Source organism: Planococcus citri, chromosome 1 (genome assembly GCF_950023065.1).
Source record: "Planococcus citri chromosome 1, ihPlaCitr1.1, whole genome shotgun sequence".
In the NCBI taxonomy this organism is placed as follows: Eukaryota; Metazoa; Arthropoda; class Insecta; order Hemiptera; family Pseudococcidae; genus Planococcus; species Planococcus citri.
The window spans coordinates 47,214,033-47,233,976 of NC_088677.1; the positions used below are offsets into that span (position 1 = coordinate 47,214,033).

The 19,944-nt window shown below is 34.4% G+C and overlaps 1 protein-coding gene across 8 annotated transcripts in view; it reads right to left on the bottom strand.

Moving 5' to 3' along the window:
- Nucleotides 1-214: 214 nt before the first annotated feature.
- LOC135832360 (protein qui-1) overlaps nt 215-19,944 on the bottom strand; it is a 155,820-nt gene continuing 136,090 nt past the window's right edge. For all 8 annotated transcript variants that reach the window (XM_065345549.1, XM_065345551.1, XM_065345552.1 and 5 more), the window contains 25 exons: nt 12,341-12,510; nt 10,749-10,885; nt 7,450-7,591; nt 7,221-7,377; nt 6,488-7,151; nt 6,168-6,395; nt 5,900-6,094; nt 5,706-5,825; nt 5,392-5,625; nt 5,194-5,316; nt 4,983-5,114; nt 4,785-4,908; nt 4,522-4,709; nt 4,241-4,443; nt 3,823-4,003; nt 3,581-3,736; nt 3,318-3,508; nt 3,047-3,240; nt 2,811-2,979; nt 2,540-2,738; nt 2,238-2,456; nt 1,945-2,162; nt 1,760-1,864; nt 1,594-1,675; nt 215-1,506 (listed from right to left, as the gene is read on the bottom strand). In XM_065345549.1, coding sequence (XP_065201621.1) covers nt 1,493-1,506; nt 1,594-1,675; nt 1,760-1,864; nt 1,945-2,162; nt 2,238-2,456; nt 2,540-2,738; nt 2,811-2,979; nt 3,047-3,240; nt 3,318-3,508; nt 3,581-3,736; nt 3,823-4,003; nt 4,241-4,443; nt 4,522-4,709; nt 4,785-4,908; nt 4,983-5,114; nt 5,194-5,316; nt 5,392-5,625; nt 5,706-5,825; nt 5,900-6,094; nt 6,168-6,395; nt 6,488-7,151; nt 7,221-7,377; nt 7,450-7,591; nt 10,749-10,885; nt 12,341-12,510 — 4,545 coding nt within the window. In that variant the 3' untranslated portion in view covers nt 215-1,492. The remainder of the gene's footprint in view (nt 1,507-1,593; nt 1,676-1,759; nt 1,865-1,944; nt 2,163-2,237; nt 2,457-2,539; nt 2,739-2,810; nt 2,980-3,046; nt 3,241-3,317; nt 3,509-3,580; nt 3,737-3,822; nt 4,004-4,240; nt 4,444-4,521; nt 4,710-4,784; nt 4,909-4,982; nt 5,115-5,193; nt 5,317-5,391; nt 5,626-5,705; nt 5,826-5,899; nt 6,095-6,167; nt 6,396-6,487; nt 7,152-7,220; nt 7,378-7,449; nt 7,592-10,748; nt 10,886-12,340; nt 12,511-19,944) is intronic.

Genomic DNA, 19,944 nt, shown 5'->3' on the forward strand with positions numbered 1-19,944 from the left:
TAGAGTTATCCTCGGATTATTTCATCACGGAAATCTATCATTAATAGTGAAATACATCGTGATTTTATTTTGATTGATCATTGAAATTATAACATGGAGTATTTTTGCATGGATTTCGACTTTTCGAAGAGCTTGCGCGAAATTGCAGTCAGGAAGTGACTGAAACACAATATAATACTAAAAGAAAGTCTCTTACAATAAGTACCACAAAACGAAATTTTTCTTTATTTTAATATTACAACAATTCGACAACATGAACGTATGTAATTAATTTGCTAACACTAATAAATTTACTTCGTTAAGTACATTAAAACACATTAGTATAAAAATTATCAAAAGTAATCCACCAAAGAGACAGGGAGGTAAACATTTTTAAAACTGTTAAAATCTCTAGGAACACAACTATTTCAAATTTTTACTATACTTTTCGTAATAATTGCAAATCACATGATGAAATAGATAATTAAAAACAAAAAACAAACGATTCGATTGATAGACAAATCATGTACAATACGTAGGTAATTTGATTCGTACTAAATGCAGAAAACAAAGTAAATAGAGATCAAGTGATAAATTCATGTCGAATGGATCGATCTAAGGGTAACTCCGAAATCATAGGTATTTTAATATTGTAAAATATTTGCTGGCGGTAACTATAGAAAATTCTTCAAGTCTTCGAAACCATATTCAACTAAAAACAGGAACTTGATAAATTGGGTAATTTTTAAAACACAGAGGAAATTGATTATTCGTTATTACATTTTAAATGTAATTCGTCATTTCAATTCAACTTTCAGTGATGCAATAAGTGGACAATACAAAACTATTGATGTAAGAACATCTATACATACTAGGTATTAGGTATATAAGTTTTCACGAACATTTTTAGAGAAAAGTTACAAAATTCATGTTTTCCGAAATTTTGCTTTTTATTGGAACAAGCAGCAGTCTTTTTTTTTGACGTTACGAATACCACGTTATCAAATAATCGGAAAATATCGGATGTATATGCGGCACGTTCGATTGGAATTATATTTTTTTCTTACTCAAATTTCACCGTTAAAAATGTTTTGAGTGGATTTTATTCACCTTCTTCCATAATTTTTGTTACAATTCACCAGGTGTTTGAATACCTAGTGAATTCCTCGTTGCATCACTTTCCGTCACTGTAAGGTAGGTAATACATATATAATTTTTTCAAACTTTTTCACATAAATTAGCCGTATGAACTACAAATATAAAATAAATATCGGTAAAGAAGAAGGATAGGAAAGTAAAATAATGTATCGATGTTTCACACGATGAAAAAAAAAAGAGAAAAAAGAATTGAAAGAAGAAAATAAAATTGATCACACATTTCACTACATTCTAAAAAATCACTCGTAAGAAAAACATAATAAAGAGTAGGTACATTAGTAAAGAGAAATGATTGATTTCAAGATCACATATTCGTTCACACGCGAAGAATACTTTACATTTTTGTACAGCATGTTTATCCGCTAAGTTCTGCAAATAGGTATAATTGGGTCAGTATCTACATAAAAAAAATTCAAGCCATCGAGTACCTAATTCAAATGCATATAGAATTCATACCTGCATCTTCTTCGGCCATAGACGATATATCATCGTTGTCAGTGGAATGCCGACTAGATCTGGAATTTTGTTTCGATAATGACTGCCGAAAAAAAATATACAAATTAGTGAAAAAATAATCAGCTGAATAAAGAGAGGGAATGTATGTAGGGAATGAAACACAAACATGCATATGTCGTCTCGTTCGAGGAGGCGATTTTTTATTCCATAGAGCTTTCAATTGATCGAAATGCTGAGATTGAGCTAATGCTGCTTGCTCCGGACCCAACCCCTGTAAAGATCCCAAATTAATTCCGTTGCATGGTTCTCAGTTTTTTTTTACCTCATCTGATAAAAAAAATATATTCGTACCTGAGATCCCATCGTAGGATCTTTACTCGACGAAATGGTAGATATTTCTTCCATACTAGCAGATACTGAAAATCGTCTTTTAAGTCTTTCGTCGACAGCTGCCATCATTAATGACGTAGTTAAATGAGCGTATTTGCGCTGCCACGTGTACGAATCCAAAGACACGTCTTTCTTCAGTAATCGACGATTCGGTCGTTTCGGAGCAGTTGGTCGAAGATCTTCAAAAAAATTGTGAGGTATGAGTAGTATTTCTAACAGGAAGTTTACATGAAATAAAATACTTTAAAAACTACCTTCAATAGCCGGAGCAACATATACAGGAACTTTAACGTATGTAGCGGGCGTATTATGTAAACAAATAATTGGCAAATGTTGACTTTCGTATAAGTGCACTATAACGCGACTCACATCACTCGACATGGCTAATCCTAGTATTGGTACATGCAATAAGATCGTCGATAGAGGCACGCCACGTTCACAATCCCATACAATTACTCGTTTATCATCAGATCCTACAAGTTAGGATAAAAATCGAGTTAACATCAATTTAAAAACTATTTCTACGCAAAATTGAAGATGAAACAAAATTATTCACCTGAAACTGCCAAAGACCCGTCTCCGGCTAATTTAACGCACGTAACGTGGCCTAAATGGCCCGACAACAGATGCAAATCTGAACCAGTATCGATATCCCAGATAATTAAATTCGTGTCCCATGATCCAGATACAACGATCGACTTTTTAGTAACCGCCACCGAAACACAAGTAACTTGATCGGTATGGCCGACTAAAACCTGAAAAAAAGCCGCTGCTATAGAAATGCATACCTTCCTTCAAACAACAAAAGAATGGAGAAAAAAATATACCTGAGCCAGTTTACCTCCGTTGACTTGCCATACTTTCAAAGACATATCCTTCGATCCAGTAATCACATGTAAAGAATCGTAAGTTAACGCGAAACAAGTGATTTCTTCACTGTGAGATACATTGAATCTTTCTTCTTCCCTGTACGTCATCACAGGCCAAATCTGCAAGCTGAATAAATGATCTACGATGAATAATCTCTTTTGCAATAAAGATGATATGATTTTGAATTATTTACCAATGATCACCGTCGCCACAAATAATATACTTCATATTATTCGTAACCGCCAGAAAATGAGTAGGACCTCTGGCAGAAAATAATTTGGTTCCGTTATCTGCTGCCCATATTGCCAAAGTACCTAATTTATCAATGGATATGGCTCTTCGACTATCGGATAGGACTCTAACAGCGGTAATGGAGCTTTGATGTGCCTGCAACAACGTGAATTTGCTCATTGCTTGAACGTATCTTCTATTTGCAGCATATAAATTCCGTCAGATTATCTTACAGTGTACGAGCACACTACTACACCGATTGTCAGCCCCCAAACTCGAGCGCTTGTGTCTTCCGAACCAGAAACAACGAATAAACCATTCGGAGAAATTGCTATACATGTGATAGGGCCGGAATGCCCTTCCATAGTTGATTGTAATTCGTGAGAATTCAATTGCCATACGTTGACCAAACCGTCCATTGCTCCTGTTATAACCCCAGATTATTAATTTAGCGTTCTATTGCCAGCAGTACAAAAATTTTTGTAATCGTATGAACCTGTGACTGCGATAGTTCCATCGATAGAAATCTCGATACAGGAAATGGGCACCGAATGAGGACGTTTATTCTGGGAGCTTTGCTTGAGAACTGCTTCTTTTTCAAATTCGATAAGTCCTACATCTCTGAAGTTCCAATAAGCTAATCGGCTTTCACCTGAAGTGAAATATTTGCATTCGATATAAACATAACTGATGTCCAGAATGGATTGAAGAAAAAAAAAACACCACTTCAAGTTTTACCAGCAGTTACGAGGAAATCGTCGTTTTTTGTAGCTTGGACGCAGGTTACCAAAGCATGATGTGGTGTGGTTGTTATAGTCCGCAATAAACTTCCACTGCGCATATCGAACACGTAAACTCGCGAATCTGTACCGCCGGCCATGGCACGTTGATTGTCATTCGCTAGGCATATAGATGTCACCTGGACATACAAGTAAGTTTCGGTTGAATAGAATTATTAAAATTCATTAAAGGTGAAACAGTATTTTCGAAAACGAAATTGAATAAATTTCCTATACATGCGAAAGTAGGGGATGAAACAACGTTTGAAATAGAGAACAATAATAGGAAAATTTCACGTTCAATTTGAGAAGTTCCTTAGTAAAATAGGTAGTTTACAAATTATTAATTCCAGTTTGATTGTTGCTGATCAACGTACTTTGCTTTTATGTCCTCTAAGCGTATGTATAAATGTTCCTGTGGCCACTGAATGTAAATAGATTTGATTGTCTTCGCAAGCAATGGATAAAAAAATCGAATCTGCCGACATTTTCATAGTAACCACCGAAGATGCCATATTAATAGTATTCAACAGAGAAAACGTCTCTAAATCCCACAAGCACACCGATTTATCCATTGAACCTGAAAACCATACGTATCATACATGTATAATTAATAATGCCTTTTAAAGAGAAATGACCCAAAGAACAAATTCTTTACTCGAGACTAAAACGTCGCCGATTGGGGTGAATAAGACTTGCGTAACTGGTCCGCGATGATGATCTATTTTATTTAAAACTTCGCCATTAGTCAAAGATGTAATTATTATTCGACTGTCTTCACCACCGGTCACAACAACAGTATTATGTAGGGCGCACGTAACACATAATACAGAGGCGATGTGTTCCCTGTGAATAAGAGATCGTATAAAATAACAATTTTATTGGACGATTACGATTAAATACTTAAATATGCCTACATACGTTATTTTCATTTTCATTTCAAAAGTCTTCAGATTCCATATAATCACCGAGGTATCCTCTGAACCGGTCAGTAAAAGTTGCGAGTCATCAGTTATGGTTAAACATAGCACAGCGCCACTGTGGCCTGTATAAAAATTCAAATAAGTTACATCTTCTTCGACAGCTTTCAATACAAAACTGTCCACTATCGATACCGACCTTTAAACGTATGAACCAATGTGTTGGACATAGCATGCCACAATTGAGGATCCCCAGCTACTGGTAAAACAACAACATGTTGAGCAGAGGGAGTTGGTAAAATTTTATGAACTTGGACCCCGCAGTTCACACCTAAAACCAAGATCCGATCAAATGAAAGAAATCCAAACTAGCAAATAATTTCGTTCGCTAAGTTCGCTTATTTACTCACATTTCACATACAAAGGAAGAGGTGGTTGTAACCAGGCAGTCAACGGTACAAGTAAAGGATCGGTGTAGCCGTCACACCAAGCCATAGCCGACAACAATATACGATTAATCAAATCGCTGCTATCTGAAACCATAGCAGAATTCCATCTTCAATAGCAATCTTACAGTCGTCTAAAATGTCATTGATATGTCAACAAACCTGAAACAGGTCTTAGCCAGCAAATAATTTGCGCTCCGAGTTGTAACGTGTCTCGGGTAAGTGCGTCGCTGGCTTTACGTACTGTATAATATATCAATTCGACATCTCGGTCTAATAAGTAAAATCTAGCGTGCTCTAAAATCGATCGTAAGTAGCTTACGGATATAGTTCGAACGGATGCCAGTAGAAAATCAAAATTACACAGTGTTAATTCTTTCATTCTAATGTTGTCACCTGGGAGAAAATATTCATATTAAAATTCATCCTCGACATTTCAGAAAAGAAATTTTATCAAAGTAATGCAATGTAGGTACCAGCTTTCAAAAGATGGATCCAGGATTCTTCGACGTGTCTTAAACTATAAGTGACGTCATTAGTTGGAAGACATGACTGAAACGGAGTTTGTTTTTCCGTTTCTTGATCAGGTTCTGGACCTAAAAAAAATTCATAAAAGTTTAAAGAACGTTTTTTTCGAAATGTTTTAAATCCTCAGAGGAATAAAACACACTTTTACTCTCGCCATTTTCTTCATCTGAATCGTTACTGCTGAATTCGCTGAAAAATAAGTTCACGATTTCGCTGTGAAGAGTTCTTTGCATTTCTTGAGATCTCAAATAACGCTTTCTCATTACATTGTAGGTGAGTTTGTGTCTCCAACATAATAGCAGTCTACCACTCATGAATTTTTCCATCAATAAGGAAGCTAAAACAGAACCAGCGTATAATGCGTACACGTTCACAATTGTATTATTGAATTTTCCAACTTCGTTACTCACAAAATGCACGTTTCACCACCGAGTAGGTAGCAAAATTGAAAAGGCCGTCTTCTAGACGTAATACGCAATCGATACCGCCAGTCGTAGGCATAAGTAATTCAAGCATTTCCGTTTCTGATAAACCGAATTCTGATATTGTTACAAATGAGGCGAATCTAACTACCGCTTCTTCACCGAATTGCTCCTCCAAACGTTCCAGTTCGTTAGTAATTATGTTCTCTAATTTTTCTGTAAAAAAAAAGAGAAAAAATTTGTTTCCGAAATGTCCAAAAAGGAACATAGTGTGTTTTTATAGCGCAACGAAAATTCAGAATACACACCTGTATCAACGGGAGGCAGTTCGATGTATAAATCCGACGTCCTAAAACGTTCTCTTTGAAGAGGTGTCATTTTCAAAGTCTCAGGAGAATATAACGTGGTGCAAATAATATGAATATTCAGAGGTAACGTAGTAGGTAGCCATGATAATGCAGCTACGATATCCGAATCCAAAGGATTAAGTTGGTGTAAATCGTCGATTAGAATTAACAACAACGTATTGCGTTGACTTTCAGTCGCCTCGTACTCGTATCTTTTGAGTAAAGTTTGAAACCAATTGTAAACATACAACGGATCAAACGAAGCATCACGCGGAACACATAATCCGTCCGGTTGCAACAATAAGTTAAGCTGTTCGCAAATAATCCTCAGTAATTCTAAATTATACGAAGATCGAGGCGTTATACCGCAAAATCGAATGATACGTATCGGTTTAGTATCCTTAAACCATACTTCACAGCTTTTGTATATGGTCAACAATAGAGACGTTTTTCCAGCGCCGTGATCACCTTGAATAATAATAGGACCGTGTTTCGATGTAGCGCTCAATATCATCGTTTTGATCATATTTAATAAAGGACTATCTGCCCAATTAACCGATGATTCTTCAACAGTCAGCCGTTGGTTATAAAAAGCTAAATGAAATAAACATTCTTTGAACACTTCCTGTAAAATTTATATAAGATGTTAGAATCAAATTTGTAATGAAAGTTTTTAATAAGAGGACTCAATTACTTGTATGGCCTTATTTCTAGCATTAACTTCGGGTTTTTGCTCTATACTTTCGTTGATACGAGTTTGTAATACAGACATAACAGCTTCTTGAAAAATAGTCAGATATGTATCGTGCTCGGCGCATGCCGGATTTATTCCGTTCGTCCTCCATCTAACACTGAAACGAAATATCAACTTGAAATTCACATTATAATTCTACTCGCTCATGACATTGTGAAATCAACATTACCATAAATGTATTAAACTATCACTGGGAATTTTAGACTTCAAATAATTTTTAAATGATAAAAATCTATCTTCGGTATAGTTGGTTTTATCTGGATCCTCGGTAAATTCTCTCATAACTGCTATAACATGATCTGGATCTAAATCTGAAATCATCAAATAGATCATTTTCATCTTTTTTTATCAGCGTGTGAAATAACGGTACACAATTTGTAAAAAAACGGGTATATTTCATGAGACTAACTTAACATAACAGTTATACATGTACATGTACAGTTCTTGATAATACCGTTAATAAATCAGTCACCTAATTTCAAGATTGAGAAGTTTTCGCCATAGCTTTATCTTTATTCAGTTTTAATCTAATAGCTCTTTGTTTTAAGTACTTTGATCGCTCTTGCAAAGAATTCATTTCTTTCTTCAGTGCCAAAAGACGATGCTGATATATTCTAATAACTGAATGAATTTCATTAAGTTCCCGAAGACATGTTTTATTGCATAAATTGGTGTTTTCTTCTTTGATTTCAGCTACTACGGATTCTTGTTTAACGGTCATCTCTTGGATTTGTTTTTGAACGTTGATTAAGTCTTTACAGTACATATCGATGAATTCTTTCGCAAAATTTTCTGTGACATTGGCACCTTCCATGATGTAGAATTTTGATTACACAGCAGCTAAAACTTCGAGCTGTTTTATAGTATCGTTCAATTTCGACTGAAGCCTGTCTCGCTTCTTTTTCACCCACTTGATGCGTAATTCTTTAGCTTTATAACCAGCCGCAAAACCGATAACAAACGTTAGGAACAAAGGAATACCGATCTTAATACCAGCGTTCATAACAACTTTTCATAAAATTGACAAATAAGTAGAAATTTACGCGAGGTATGGAATTTACGCTGAATGAAATGAAAAGAAAAATTCAAAATTGTTTCTTTTTTTTATCAATGCAATTCATTGTTATCAATGTTAAAGAATTAAAGATACTAAGAAGTAACTGGATGGTTCAGTTCACGAAAATTCCCACGCAGTTTGTTAGGCGGAGGTTATACTGACGATGTAAGATGCGGATGAAGATGTCTAGTCGCACCTGATTGGTTAGTGATAGTAAATTGACCAATCAGATGAAAGATGCGGCGATGAAAAGTAAATTTGATTTTACTTTTCATCTTCGTCCGCATCTTTCATCTTCAGTATAACCTCCGCCTTACTATCCATGTCACAACCTTTCTTCAAGTTCGTTGGTCAGAGAGTGATGAAAAAGTTGCCTAACCAGTTTGCCGTAAATAAAATTATGAGTTCAAAATTTTGAAAATGATGTTAAATAAGTTGCCTATTTAATTTGCCGTAAATACGCAATTGCTTTCCTTAGGTACCCAAAGGAAGATAATTATCGTGAAAATGTATTTTCGTAGATATTTTGTGATTCTAAACATTCACCCCTCTCATCCAGTACTTACAAGGGAACCTCTTGAGGTGTCCGCCTCCGATTTGAATGGGACCGCGACTTTTGGAAAGAGCATGTTCTAAAACCCCCAAATCCAAATGTTCAGCTGCCCAAGTTCATTTTTCGATTTTTGGTCAATTTTTGAAAATCCAAAATTGACTATTTTGGTGATTTATGCCTTTTTTTAAAAAAAGAACATACTTGATCAATAAAAATGTTCAAAATAAGTCCTAAAACTGATATTAAACCCCCAAATCCAAATTTCGCCATTTCCAGCCATTCAATTTCTCCCGAATCTTCAATTTGCTTCAGAAGGCGTGAATATGAAGTTGGGCAGCTAAAAATCGAGTTGTGTGTTATACTAGAACTGTTTAACGAATTTATTCACATTTGAGCCGATTCTGGAGCGGACATCTCAAGAGTGGGCTTTTGACCAGCTTTTTTCATAATAAAAATATCCAAAAATTAAAGGGAGGCCCTAGAAAGGCTGGAAATGGCGAAATTCGCTCTCGTGTGGTTAATTAATGACAAAATACAGCGAGTCACGCAAATTTCAAAAATTTTCTCACAAACGAGAAATTATTTTTGATTTTTGGATATTTTTATGTATTTTGAAAAAAAACTGATCAAAAAACCACTCTTGAGGTGTCCCCTCCCGAATCGACTCAAATGTTGATAAACTCGTTAAACAGATCGAGTATAACAAACAACTCGATTTTTAGCTGCCCAACCACACAGGTATTCACGCATTCTGGAGCAAATTGAAAATTCTGGAGAAATTGAAAAATCGCGCTGGAGCCTCCAGAATGGCTGGAAATGGCGAAATTCGGCCTCAGGGGGTTTGTTCATGACGAAATACTGCGATTCGTGCAAATTACGAAAATTTTCTTGCAAACGGGAAATTTTTGATTTTTGAATATTTTTATTTTGGAAAAAAGCTGGTCAAAAAATCACTTTTGAGGTGTCCGCTCCAGAATCGGCTCAAATGTGGATAAATTCGTTAAGCAGGACGCAGGTCGAGTATAACACACAACTCGATTTTTAGCTGCCCAACTTCATATTCACGCCTTCTGGAGCAAATTTAAAATTCTGGAGAAATTGAAAAATCGTGCTGGAGGCTCCAGAATGGCTGGAAATGGCGAAGAATTTGGGGGGGGGGGAGGTTAATATCAGTTTTAGGACTTATTTTGAACATTTTTATTGATCAAGTATGTACTTTTTTAAAAAAAGGCATACTTAAATCACCAAAATGGTAAATTTTGGATTTTCAAAAATTGGCCAAAAAATCGAAAAATGAACTTGGGCAGCTGAACATTTGGATGTGGGGGTTTTAGAACATGCTCTTTCCAAAAGTCGCAGTCCCGTTCAAATCGGAGGCGGACACCTCAAGAGGTTCCCTTGTTAGCTCTCCTTTCTCTACTTTTTTTTGATATCTATTTTTTAATGGGTCGAATCCGAATGTTTCAAATAACATAATGAACTACTTATTTACTTATTTAAAAACTTTCTCGATGTATTTATTAGTACTTATGTATCTGTATCCATAAGAAAGGGTAAAAATTTTGCACTATTAAAATGAAGGTTGGTACATTTTGCAAGTATGTTGGTAGGTACTTAAATTGAAAAAAAAAACGTAGCTTGTTTAATATGTTCCTGCATTTTACACAGCGAGATCTAATCGTTATACATATACGTCAAAAAAGGTCACGCAAGCCGAAAAACGTTATGAAATAAAGAACCGATGTTTTGCATAAACAATACTTAATTTATCACCAGCTAACGTTTTGTTTAATGAAAAGCGTACGCGTTTAACGAAGGAACGAAACCCGTTTATTTAGATTTAGCATAGATTACAAACCTAATGCATGTTGAATTTGATGCTCGACGGCGGAATGTAAAAGTTGCGAATTCACAGGATATCCTCGATTCGATAGCACCGCAGCCGCTTCACGAATTGCTTTGGTTGTTTTTTCAATAATATCGGCTTCAATAGCGCTGCAAACACAAACAGAGATTAAAATTTTGGCACCATAGTAATATACAAGGCGCGTTTTAATGAGCACTTTATAATAGCAGAAGACGACGCTTTTATCCCGCTATTTTTTTTCAGCAGCCTCGAGACATTTCTAACGAAATTGAAATTAACTACCTAGCTCACGGTGAAGAGAAAAAATACCTTTTTTTCAACGTAACATTGTGGATACAATGTTTATTGCAGTTTTTTTTTCACGTTAAGTGTGTCGCAGCTTTGAACAATATAGTTGACAAATATTTTTCCAAAGGGTGAACTTCTTGGCATTGAGAAAAATTTTAACGATACTAATTTTTTACCTTAGTTTCTTCGCAAGACCGGTGCAAATAAACCAAGTTTTTCATCAGTTTGAAAAAGAACGATAAAAACAAGAAGAAAAATATCTAAACGTACGTAATGATTGGTAAATCACCTTCGCTAAGACGGGTGCCTAACCTTTTAGCCTCCATAAAATATGTACACCTTGTAAATCACAAGGGTAGCGCAGCTGAGAATTTAATATTGAACACTTACTGACGTGTTCCGTTTAAACGTTCTACGGAGAAATTTCCCATTAGGTATAAAAGGCGTTAAAGCGAGCGAAATTTTAACCATTGCGATCGCTATAATATATTTCACGCCGTCAAACATGTTTCTTCTTCTAAATTAAACGTATCAAAATAGTCATCGCAATTTCACTCGATCCTGATTTCTTTTCATTTACTTGTCAGCTTTGCTTTTAAACTCAGAACATAATGGTGGTAAAAAAATCAGAGAATATGTTGCAGTAGATAAGCCTATGGGTAGAAAATTTAAAAGGTATATGTACCTATGTAACCTTGAATAAATACAGCATGCGAAAGAATAATTAAATAATAATACCCAGCTACGTCAAACTCTAACAAAATACATGACATTTCACTATACTGACCTTTCATTGCCAATGCTTTTTTATCAAGCCATCAAAATATTAATAACTAGAAACCCCAGCGTTGGAAAGTATATATGCGTACCGTACCTTAAAGCCTATTAACCGAATACCTTACCTTCTAAATACATAATAAAAAAAATTCGTAATTTTTTTTGCCACGGATGGGTGCCTTTCTATCTATATTCTCTTAATGGCTATTAGGCAAAAAACAACAGAGTTTTTTCTTTTCACCAATTCCATTACGTACAAGTGCGTATAGGTAAACCTTAATGGAAGAGCAAAGTAAAAACAGAAAAGGAGAAAAAATTGCTCGCACAAACGCAAAGGAACTAAGTACACATACCTACAATAAAACTTTGAGCAAACTTCCCCTATCTTTTGTTTCGTGAAATAAGATATATCAAGACAACTATGACAAAAGTACAAGAATAACCGGTATGGTCGTGTAAGTACCTATCTAATGCGTAAATCTTTTAAAATTACACCAGGTATGTAATGTGATACTTACAAGGTTTGATTGAGTACGTAATTACTGCTATTATCACTGTTCACGTAACTATTTTCTAATAAATGTACATCGAGGTTCAATTCGAACATTACATTTTTAACGTTATCGTATAATTCGTTGTCCATTTCCAATGGGAGTGGTGCTGGTTGCCAGTCATTTCCTATTAAACACTGCAATCAGAAAAAAAAACAGTGTATGAGACTTTATGAGATAATTTTTCAAAAATTTAGTTAAAAAAATACGTGGGCACAATATATTTTTGAAAAATTGGATAAAAATTTATTATAGAACAATATCGATGAATCAAAAATCACACATCGGTGGGTTAAAGTTTTTACACCTGCTGGTTGACTATTTGATTTCATCTTCATACACTTTCTTCATCGTTTGCATGATTCCATTTGCACTCGAAAAGGTCAATTAGGAGAATCAAACTTTCAAGGATTTATTAAAACGCTTTGCAACTTTGGGTGGAACTTTCACTCTTCCTTAACAGACCAAAATATCGATAGATCATGAGAGCCCCCAAATAGCTAATACAATTTCATTAGCAACTATCTCACTCAATTATATGTATAGGTACGAAGAAAAGAGTTCTTTATAACGCAACGCAGGATACTACATACACAATTACATGTATAGGTAGCTTCAAAAGCGCTATAGGTATACGTAGGTATTTTTCTCAACACTTGAAACGCGAACCGCGGCGCGAAGCGTTTCAGTAATGAAGCAGTTTCGAGTAATTTAAAACGTACTATAACTTTTCCAATGTAATTAAACGTTAGATAACGGTTGTTAATGTAATTAAAGCAGCACTTTGGCGAAAAATATTGTTTGGCAGCGAGCCCCTCTCTGTTTAGCTCGTTTATTTAGCCATTTTACACATTAAAATCCGCACCAACAGCCAGCCGTGTTTTATAGACCACTAAAAACACAACCAAATACGCCGAAAATTAATATTAAAAAATAATAGTCTGTAATTTTCAACGTTTAATGTAGCTGTAAATTTTATCGGACGCAGGTTCTTTTTTTCTTCCAAAATTCCGAATTCGCCAAAACACCAAACACGTGCAATAAGGGTTAAACACGAAAACGCAGACACTTAATTAGCGAAATTTTCTATACATTTGTATAACGAGTGATTAGGTAGGTCTGAAGGTACCTAGTTCGTTGATACATGATACACATTACCTATGTAACGAAATGAATAACATTTTCAGACAGAAAATCCAATTTAACTTTTTTCATTCGTCCAGTTCAGATCCACCCTGTATAATGAAACTATCACGGTTAATTTCAAATTATGCTTTTGTTTTCGCGCTCAAAATCACATCATTTCACTTATTTCGGTGCCAAGCTGCCAACTATGAAAATACGCTTCCATGCCACTTTTTTCTACTTCCGCAAGTTGTTTTTTCCCTCATCTTCCCTTAGCCGTGTTCTGTTCTTAAGCAATACACATTTTCCCCATTTTCAAAGACTTTCTTTGTGATATCGAATTCTTCGAGAAATTTCAACGGATTAAAACGTATCAGCTGTTCCTTGTAAAGGAAATTCATACCAGATTGTTGAATAGGATTTTCAACTCACTGTAGTAACATATAAGTAGGAAGATAAGGTAGGTACCCACTTTTAGGCTTTGAATGATACATTTAGATATTAAGTAAGGTAGATTTTCACACAATTATTATATATATACAAAATTTTTTATGTTTATTCCTAAATCATCATTGTATTCAGGTTTTGTTCATTTTATTTGTACTAATACTAATGTTTCGTTTTAGGTATACATAGAACAGAAAAATTATTTTTCAGGTCCATTTGGTTCCAACTACCTAATTTTATTCAACCGTCAATATATTTTTAGGTCTCACTAGTTTATTCTACCATTTCTACCAAACAAATGTTGGCTTCTATTCGACACAAATCAGTGTCACAACTAGATATTTCCCTCTGCTGCCTCTCTTATCAAGAAAAGGGATAAATTCGCACGTCACTTACACTATCAATATCAGACTAATTCTTGCTAATCCACAAAATTACCACATTTGAACATCACATTCGTTATAAATTTGCTCGAACAACAACAATTCGACATTCTATTATCGCAAATGTGACCGCGTTAATGTGCTCTTCAAACTTTATCCTTTTCGTTTTCCTGTTATCCATCCTTACCCCCGCACAGTGTTTCACAATCATCTGCGAAACACTACAGCTTCCCATTGGCGTATGAAAAATTCACGATCAATTTGAAAAATAGCATAAATAATTAAAGAGACTGAAACGCGATCGTGGTTTTCCTTAATTGTATCGTTTCAACTTTCGACGTTATAAAACAATATCGTAAATTTTACAGCTTCCATCGAATGGTAACTTTTTCACATACATGCTTGTCACTTTTTCAACTCATGAACTTTCAATATTTTATCGATCTGGCAACGTGGTTTTATTTTTTAATGCGTGTGTATCTACTTAGCTGAGAATTGTGAGTTAGTATCTACTCTCTAAATTTGAAACTGTGAAATTTCACTACTTAGCAGTCACGACATTTTGCCTTTTTAGAAGCAGTAGTTTTTTATTGCAAAACAGTAGAAAATCTACTGAATTGGTCAGTAAAAAATCATTTTGACTGCTGACCAATTCAGTAGATTTTCTACTGTTTTGCAGTAAAAAACTACTGCCTAAAAAGGCAAAATGTCGTGACTGCTAAGCAGTGAAATTTCACTGTTTCAAATTTAGAGAGTACACTCCCATACTTAGTTTCGAGTCAAACAGATTGTGAGAAAAATTCAGAGGCACTTGGTTTTACATATCAATATTTTGCCAGTTGACATGAAAAAGAGTATCTTAAGTACATAGTAGGTAAGTACAAAATATAAAAAAAACTTTCAAAAAAAAATTGAGGAATGAGCATCACAATGTTTACAAATCCGCCCTTTTAAGAATTTATTCGAGATGGAGGGGTCTAACAAAAGAGGTGTACAAGTCTGCAGAAACATTCTTGGTAGGTACAGCCTATGAAAAAAAATTGAAAGATATGTACCTACCAACATATTAAAAATAGATACTCCATTAAGCATATTTTCGGGTATGTACATAAATACCACTACCAAATTTTCTTTTTCAAAACAAATTTTGCCGAATTTTTGAAAATTTGAATTTTTTTGATCCGTACTGTTCATGTACCTACCTTAAACATTTAAAGGTAATAATTCGATAAAATTGAAATATGTAAAATGTCGAAATGTGGTTTGAACACTAGATTTGGCTTCTCCGAGCCATTTAAAAGCCTCCAGTAAATTTTTAGGCCCCTCTCATTTACAAAAAATTTCAATAAAACTTAAATAGACCGTAATTTTTATTTTTTTTCGCCAATTTTGGCATAATTTCCATAAATCATTTTCTAGGTGCTGAAGTTCATAAGAGTAGGTATTTTGGTGGTTCTTTTGAAGTTTTTAGAATTCATATCTTACTTTTTTTCTTTATTTTTTTCTGATAAACGATTTTGCAAGAGAAAAATATCGATTTGAATCAAATAAAAGGAACATTACCTACAACAGTTGTTTTGATTTTGAATTGTTTAAAATTCCGGTATGTACTTACAAACAGTATTCCGAAGATTCAATAAAAAAGTGCTAAATGGTAAATTTTTAGTAATGGCCAAATGGCTGAATTTGAAGTTGAATGTGATGAGTGATGTCATCAGAAAAAAAATGAAGGAAAATCCTATGTACAAATAAGTATACAAAAATAAGTTGACTGTTTTGGAAATTTGAAAAAAGATCTGGTAACTTTGAATGATACTTTCGTCATATCATTTTGAAAATAATCTCGAACCTATACTTTGGTGGTGACGGAATTAAAATTATATTGAGCGGAAAATGGCAAGAAATGGTCCAATATAAATAATTTAGACCGTATAGTTACGTACATAAAAACTCGACGAAAAGCTTTTTACAACGTAATAATTCACAACTTCCGAAGCACTTTTCAGTTATTTCAATTTTTTCCCACCTTTTTTCGCTCAAAAAATCGCTCGGGCGTGTGATTTTATAAAAATTTCCCCACCCTTAACAAAGACGCTTCCAACTTTGACGTTCATGGATTAATAAAACCTTTTCTCGAAAAATGTTATCTTACCGAATGGAAAATAAAAATGGGTGATTTTTGTTGGAAATTTTCGAATTATTCGTGACGAGCTTTTCCCATCCGTACTTTATAGTTACCTATCTTATTCAATACGATGTTTTGCACAAAGTAGAGCAAATTACCAGAATTATATTGCAAAATCAGCTCGGTTTGATGTCGTTGTAACGTACGTATATTAATGCAGATTTTGAAATTGAATTCGCGATGAATTTAAAGAAACATTACTTGGAAAGTTCTTAATCGTTTTTTTATATTAAAACCTAAATGTTATCTTTAATGGCTTTGAATTTTGAACGTTTTTCGATTCAGAAAGCAATTTTTAATTCCTATGTACTTGAAAATCAGTTTTGTCAGCTTTAAAGAGTAGATCATAATTCTGCTAGCAGTGCTATAGCTATCTACATATGAAATACAGCGAACGATATGCGCACTGAGCAGTAGTAGGTACATACTCTGACCAATCTAATACGTATCATCATCGTTAACCTATTCTGCGAAAACAATTGTGTTAATTTGCGATGATTACAAAAAAAAACAAGTCGTTAAAGGCGATACACGTTAAAGATTGAAATCGTTTAGTTTATTACATTTTGTTGCCATTAGAGATGGGTTTAAAATGTGTAATACCTATTCTATTGACAATATTGACATAGCAACCATCGTAAAAATTTTACATTGGCTGTAATTACATTAAAATCCAACGAAAGTCTATCGTTCGCAGCAAACAGTGAATTGGATCGATGCGAATTTCTAACCTCCAAAAGAAGTTTCCAACTCATCGGTAATATTAGGTATAGGTACCTTATACGTATGTACATCCTTCGATGTACGTATAAATCTATCTAGTATCCACCGAACAGTACTGACCAAAAATTAGCATATCAAACCAATTTCCACATGAATGAAATAGTTTGGACTCGGCCTTAAGTTGAGTAAGTACCTACCTACCTTAAATTCTATGCCCAAAGCTCATTCATATGTAAGGTATACTCTTCGTAAAGTTACCATACCGACGTTATTTTCTACGTAGGTAATACGAATGTCACATCGTATCCACGTGTGCCTTGCCTTCTATCCTACTTATACCTAGCTATAAGCGTAGTTAATGACGAGCTAAAATTTTACCAAAAAAACTGTTGTCAAAGACGAAACGTGCGTGCGTGTTTGTTAGATCGAATCGATTGAAATTTACGATGAAATGAAAAATTTAACACACTTTTATTTAGTATAGGTAGGTAGGTAGGTAGGTAGGTGCCTAAGAATTTACTTTTTCCTAGAATCTCATATTTCTTGATAAGTTTGGAAGGAAATGATTGTTTTGACTTTTCATTTATTTAAGAATTTTTTAAAATTTAGTAGGATTTCATATCAGACAAGTTAAATGTTCCATACCTAAAAAGTTTTTAGAGCTTTTAATACCACACATTGATTTTGAATTCAAGTGCAAAACGATGACTGCAGTTGTCATAGTACTCAGCAAAAGATCAACACACCTACTTTTTCTCGGCTTATTTTCCCACTTCTACATATTTTTATGTATGAAACTAAAGAAACACAACATTTCAACAACAAAACCGCACAATAAAATTCATCGACAATAGATATTAAGGAGAAAATGTACGGTTCGTGAAATTACATTTTGTATAGATACCAAATATACAAACTACGAGTATTCAGTGTTTGTACTCTCGTACATAGATAGGTGGGCTAGGTAGAGGTACAAGTACATCACATGGGAATGGCATAGCACATAAAAAAAAGGAACGAAAAACACGTGAAATCTCGGAGAAGAAAATTTTCGCAATTTTCTTGGCAAGGATTTCTCAAACACGGATAAATTTTTCGCCAGTACAACGACACGTTCGGTTTTGTTGGTTTGTACGTAGTAGTTGTAAGGTACATACATTTCGCTTACAACGATTACATGCCAACAGTTTTGTCATCGTGCGTAGACCAGTAATTAATTATCTATATTTTAACATCGTTCACCAAAGGCGAAATTATTGTTTTTAATTTTCTTGGGTGCGTCGACAATGTAAGCTTTAGATACGTTCAAACGTATTTCCCCATTTAAGCGTATGATCCGATTCCGTGATAAATGGCCGCATTCCTTTCATAACTCGTACTATCATTTGTCACCCGAGCCATAATACATTTTCACCATGTCACGCGCCAAAACAATTCGCCGCGAGGATTATATTTAATTAATGTTGTATTTTTGCGCCCAGATGAACTGGACGCGTTCTTCGCGTTCTTCTTTTTAGCCAAGCGTTATTTCTCGCCTTTGCCAAGTCAAAAGCGATCACAAAATCACACAGAATCACCTTTACACGCCTATACCAATCGAACATTAGCCTCCAGTGTACCCAACTGCTAGGTATCTTATATTCAAATTGCTCTTTACTTCCGATAATTCAATTATTTATCATCGAGTATGTAAAGAGTTTTATTCGCACGAACGATATTCTCTTACATGGATAACGTATTTTAGAAAATAATATACATATGTTTATGTACGTACAAAGATAACCGACTTTCTTTTATTAAAAAAATACATAGATATATACGTACACACTTCGATAATAATGAACAGGCGGAAAATTCTGTTAAATTGAAAGAGAGAGGTAAAAAAAAGTTGAAGCTTGTATTGCGAAGATTGTACATAGTCTTACAGTTTATTGCACATGTCGCCAAATTTATCCCAGGCACATTTATAGAATTTTTTTCATAAACATGAAAACTTTTTTCCAACAGCAATAAAATCCGCACGTTCTATACAAACTAGGTATATGTCTATGCTTTATTTTGATGGCAATATATCGCGAAAAGCAAAAATCTTTCGCGATGCGCGATGAATGTCTTTCGTCATGGATTTTATCACATGGAAAAAGTGAAATACCTAATCGAGAAAAATCAATTTTACGACAAGGAAGGTAGGTACCTATAGATTAACAGATAAGTAAGTACCTATCGTAGGTAAATGCGAGATTCTCATTTTATTTGATGAGCATTTTAAATTTGCAATAATGTAAGAAAGTTACTCATTTTCATTTTTTTTCTGATACCGATGTAGGTAGTGGTAGTTCTAGTTACTATGTGCATACACATAGGTATTACTTAGTTAAATAATGTGCACTGCAGCGGATAGCGAGAAAAAAATGTTGGAGGGTTTTGATAAAATTTAAATGACTGGAGACCTACATTTTGAGTTGAAAATCATACTTACTCAGAAAAATGTTTAGCTCCGGAGGTGTCCCTGAGGGAGAGATATATGTATGTATAGATCCTCAAAAAGGGAGCATTTTTGAAAAATCGTGGTTTTTGACTCAAGCCCCTACCCCAACTTGCTTTGGAACGGGTTCTACTGAGCGGTTAAAAATTTGCAAATCACTCATTTTTAGGTACCTACCAACCTAAATTTGTATTTTGAATTTTTTTCTCTTCAAATAGGCATT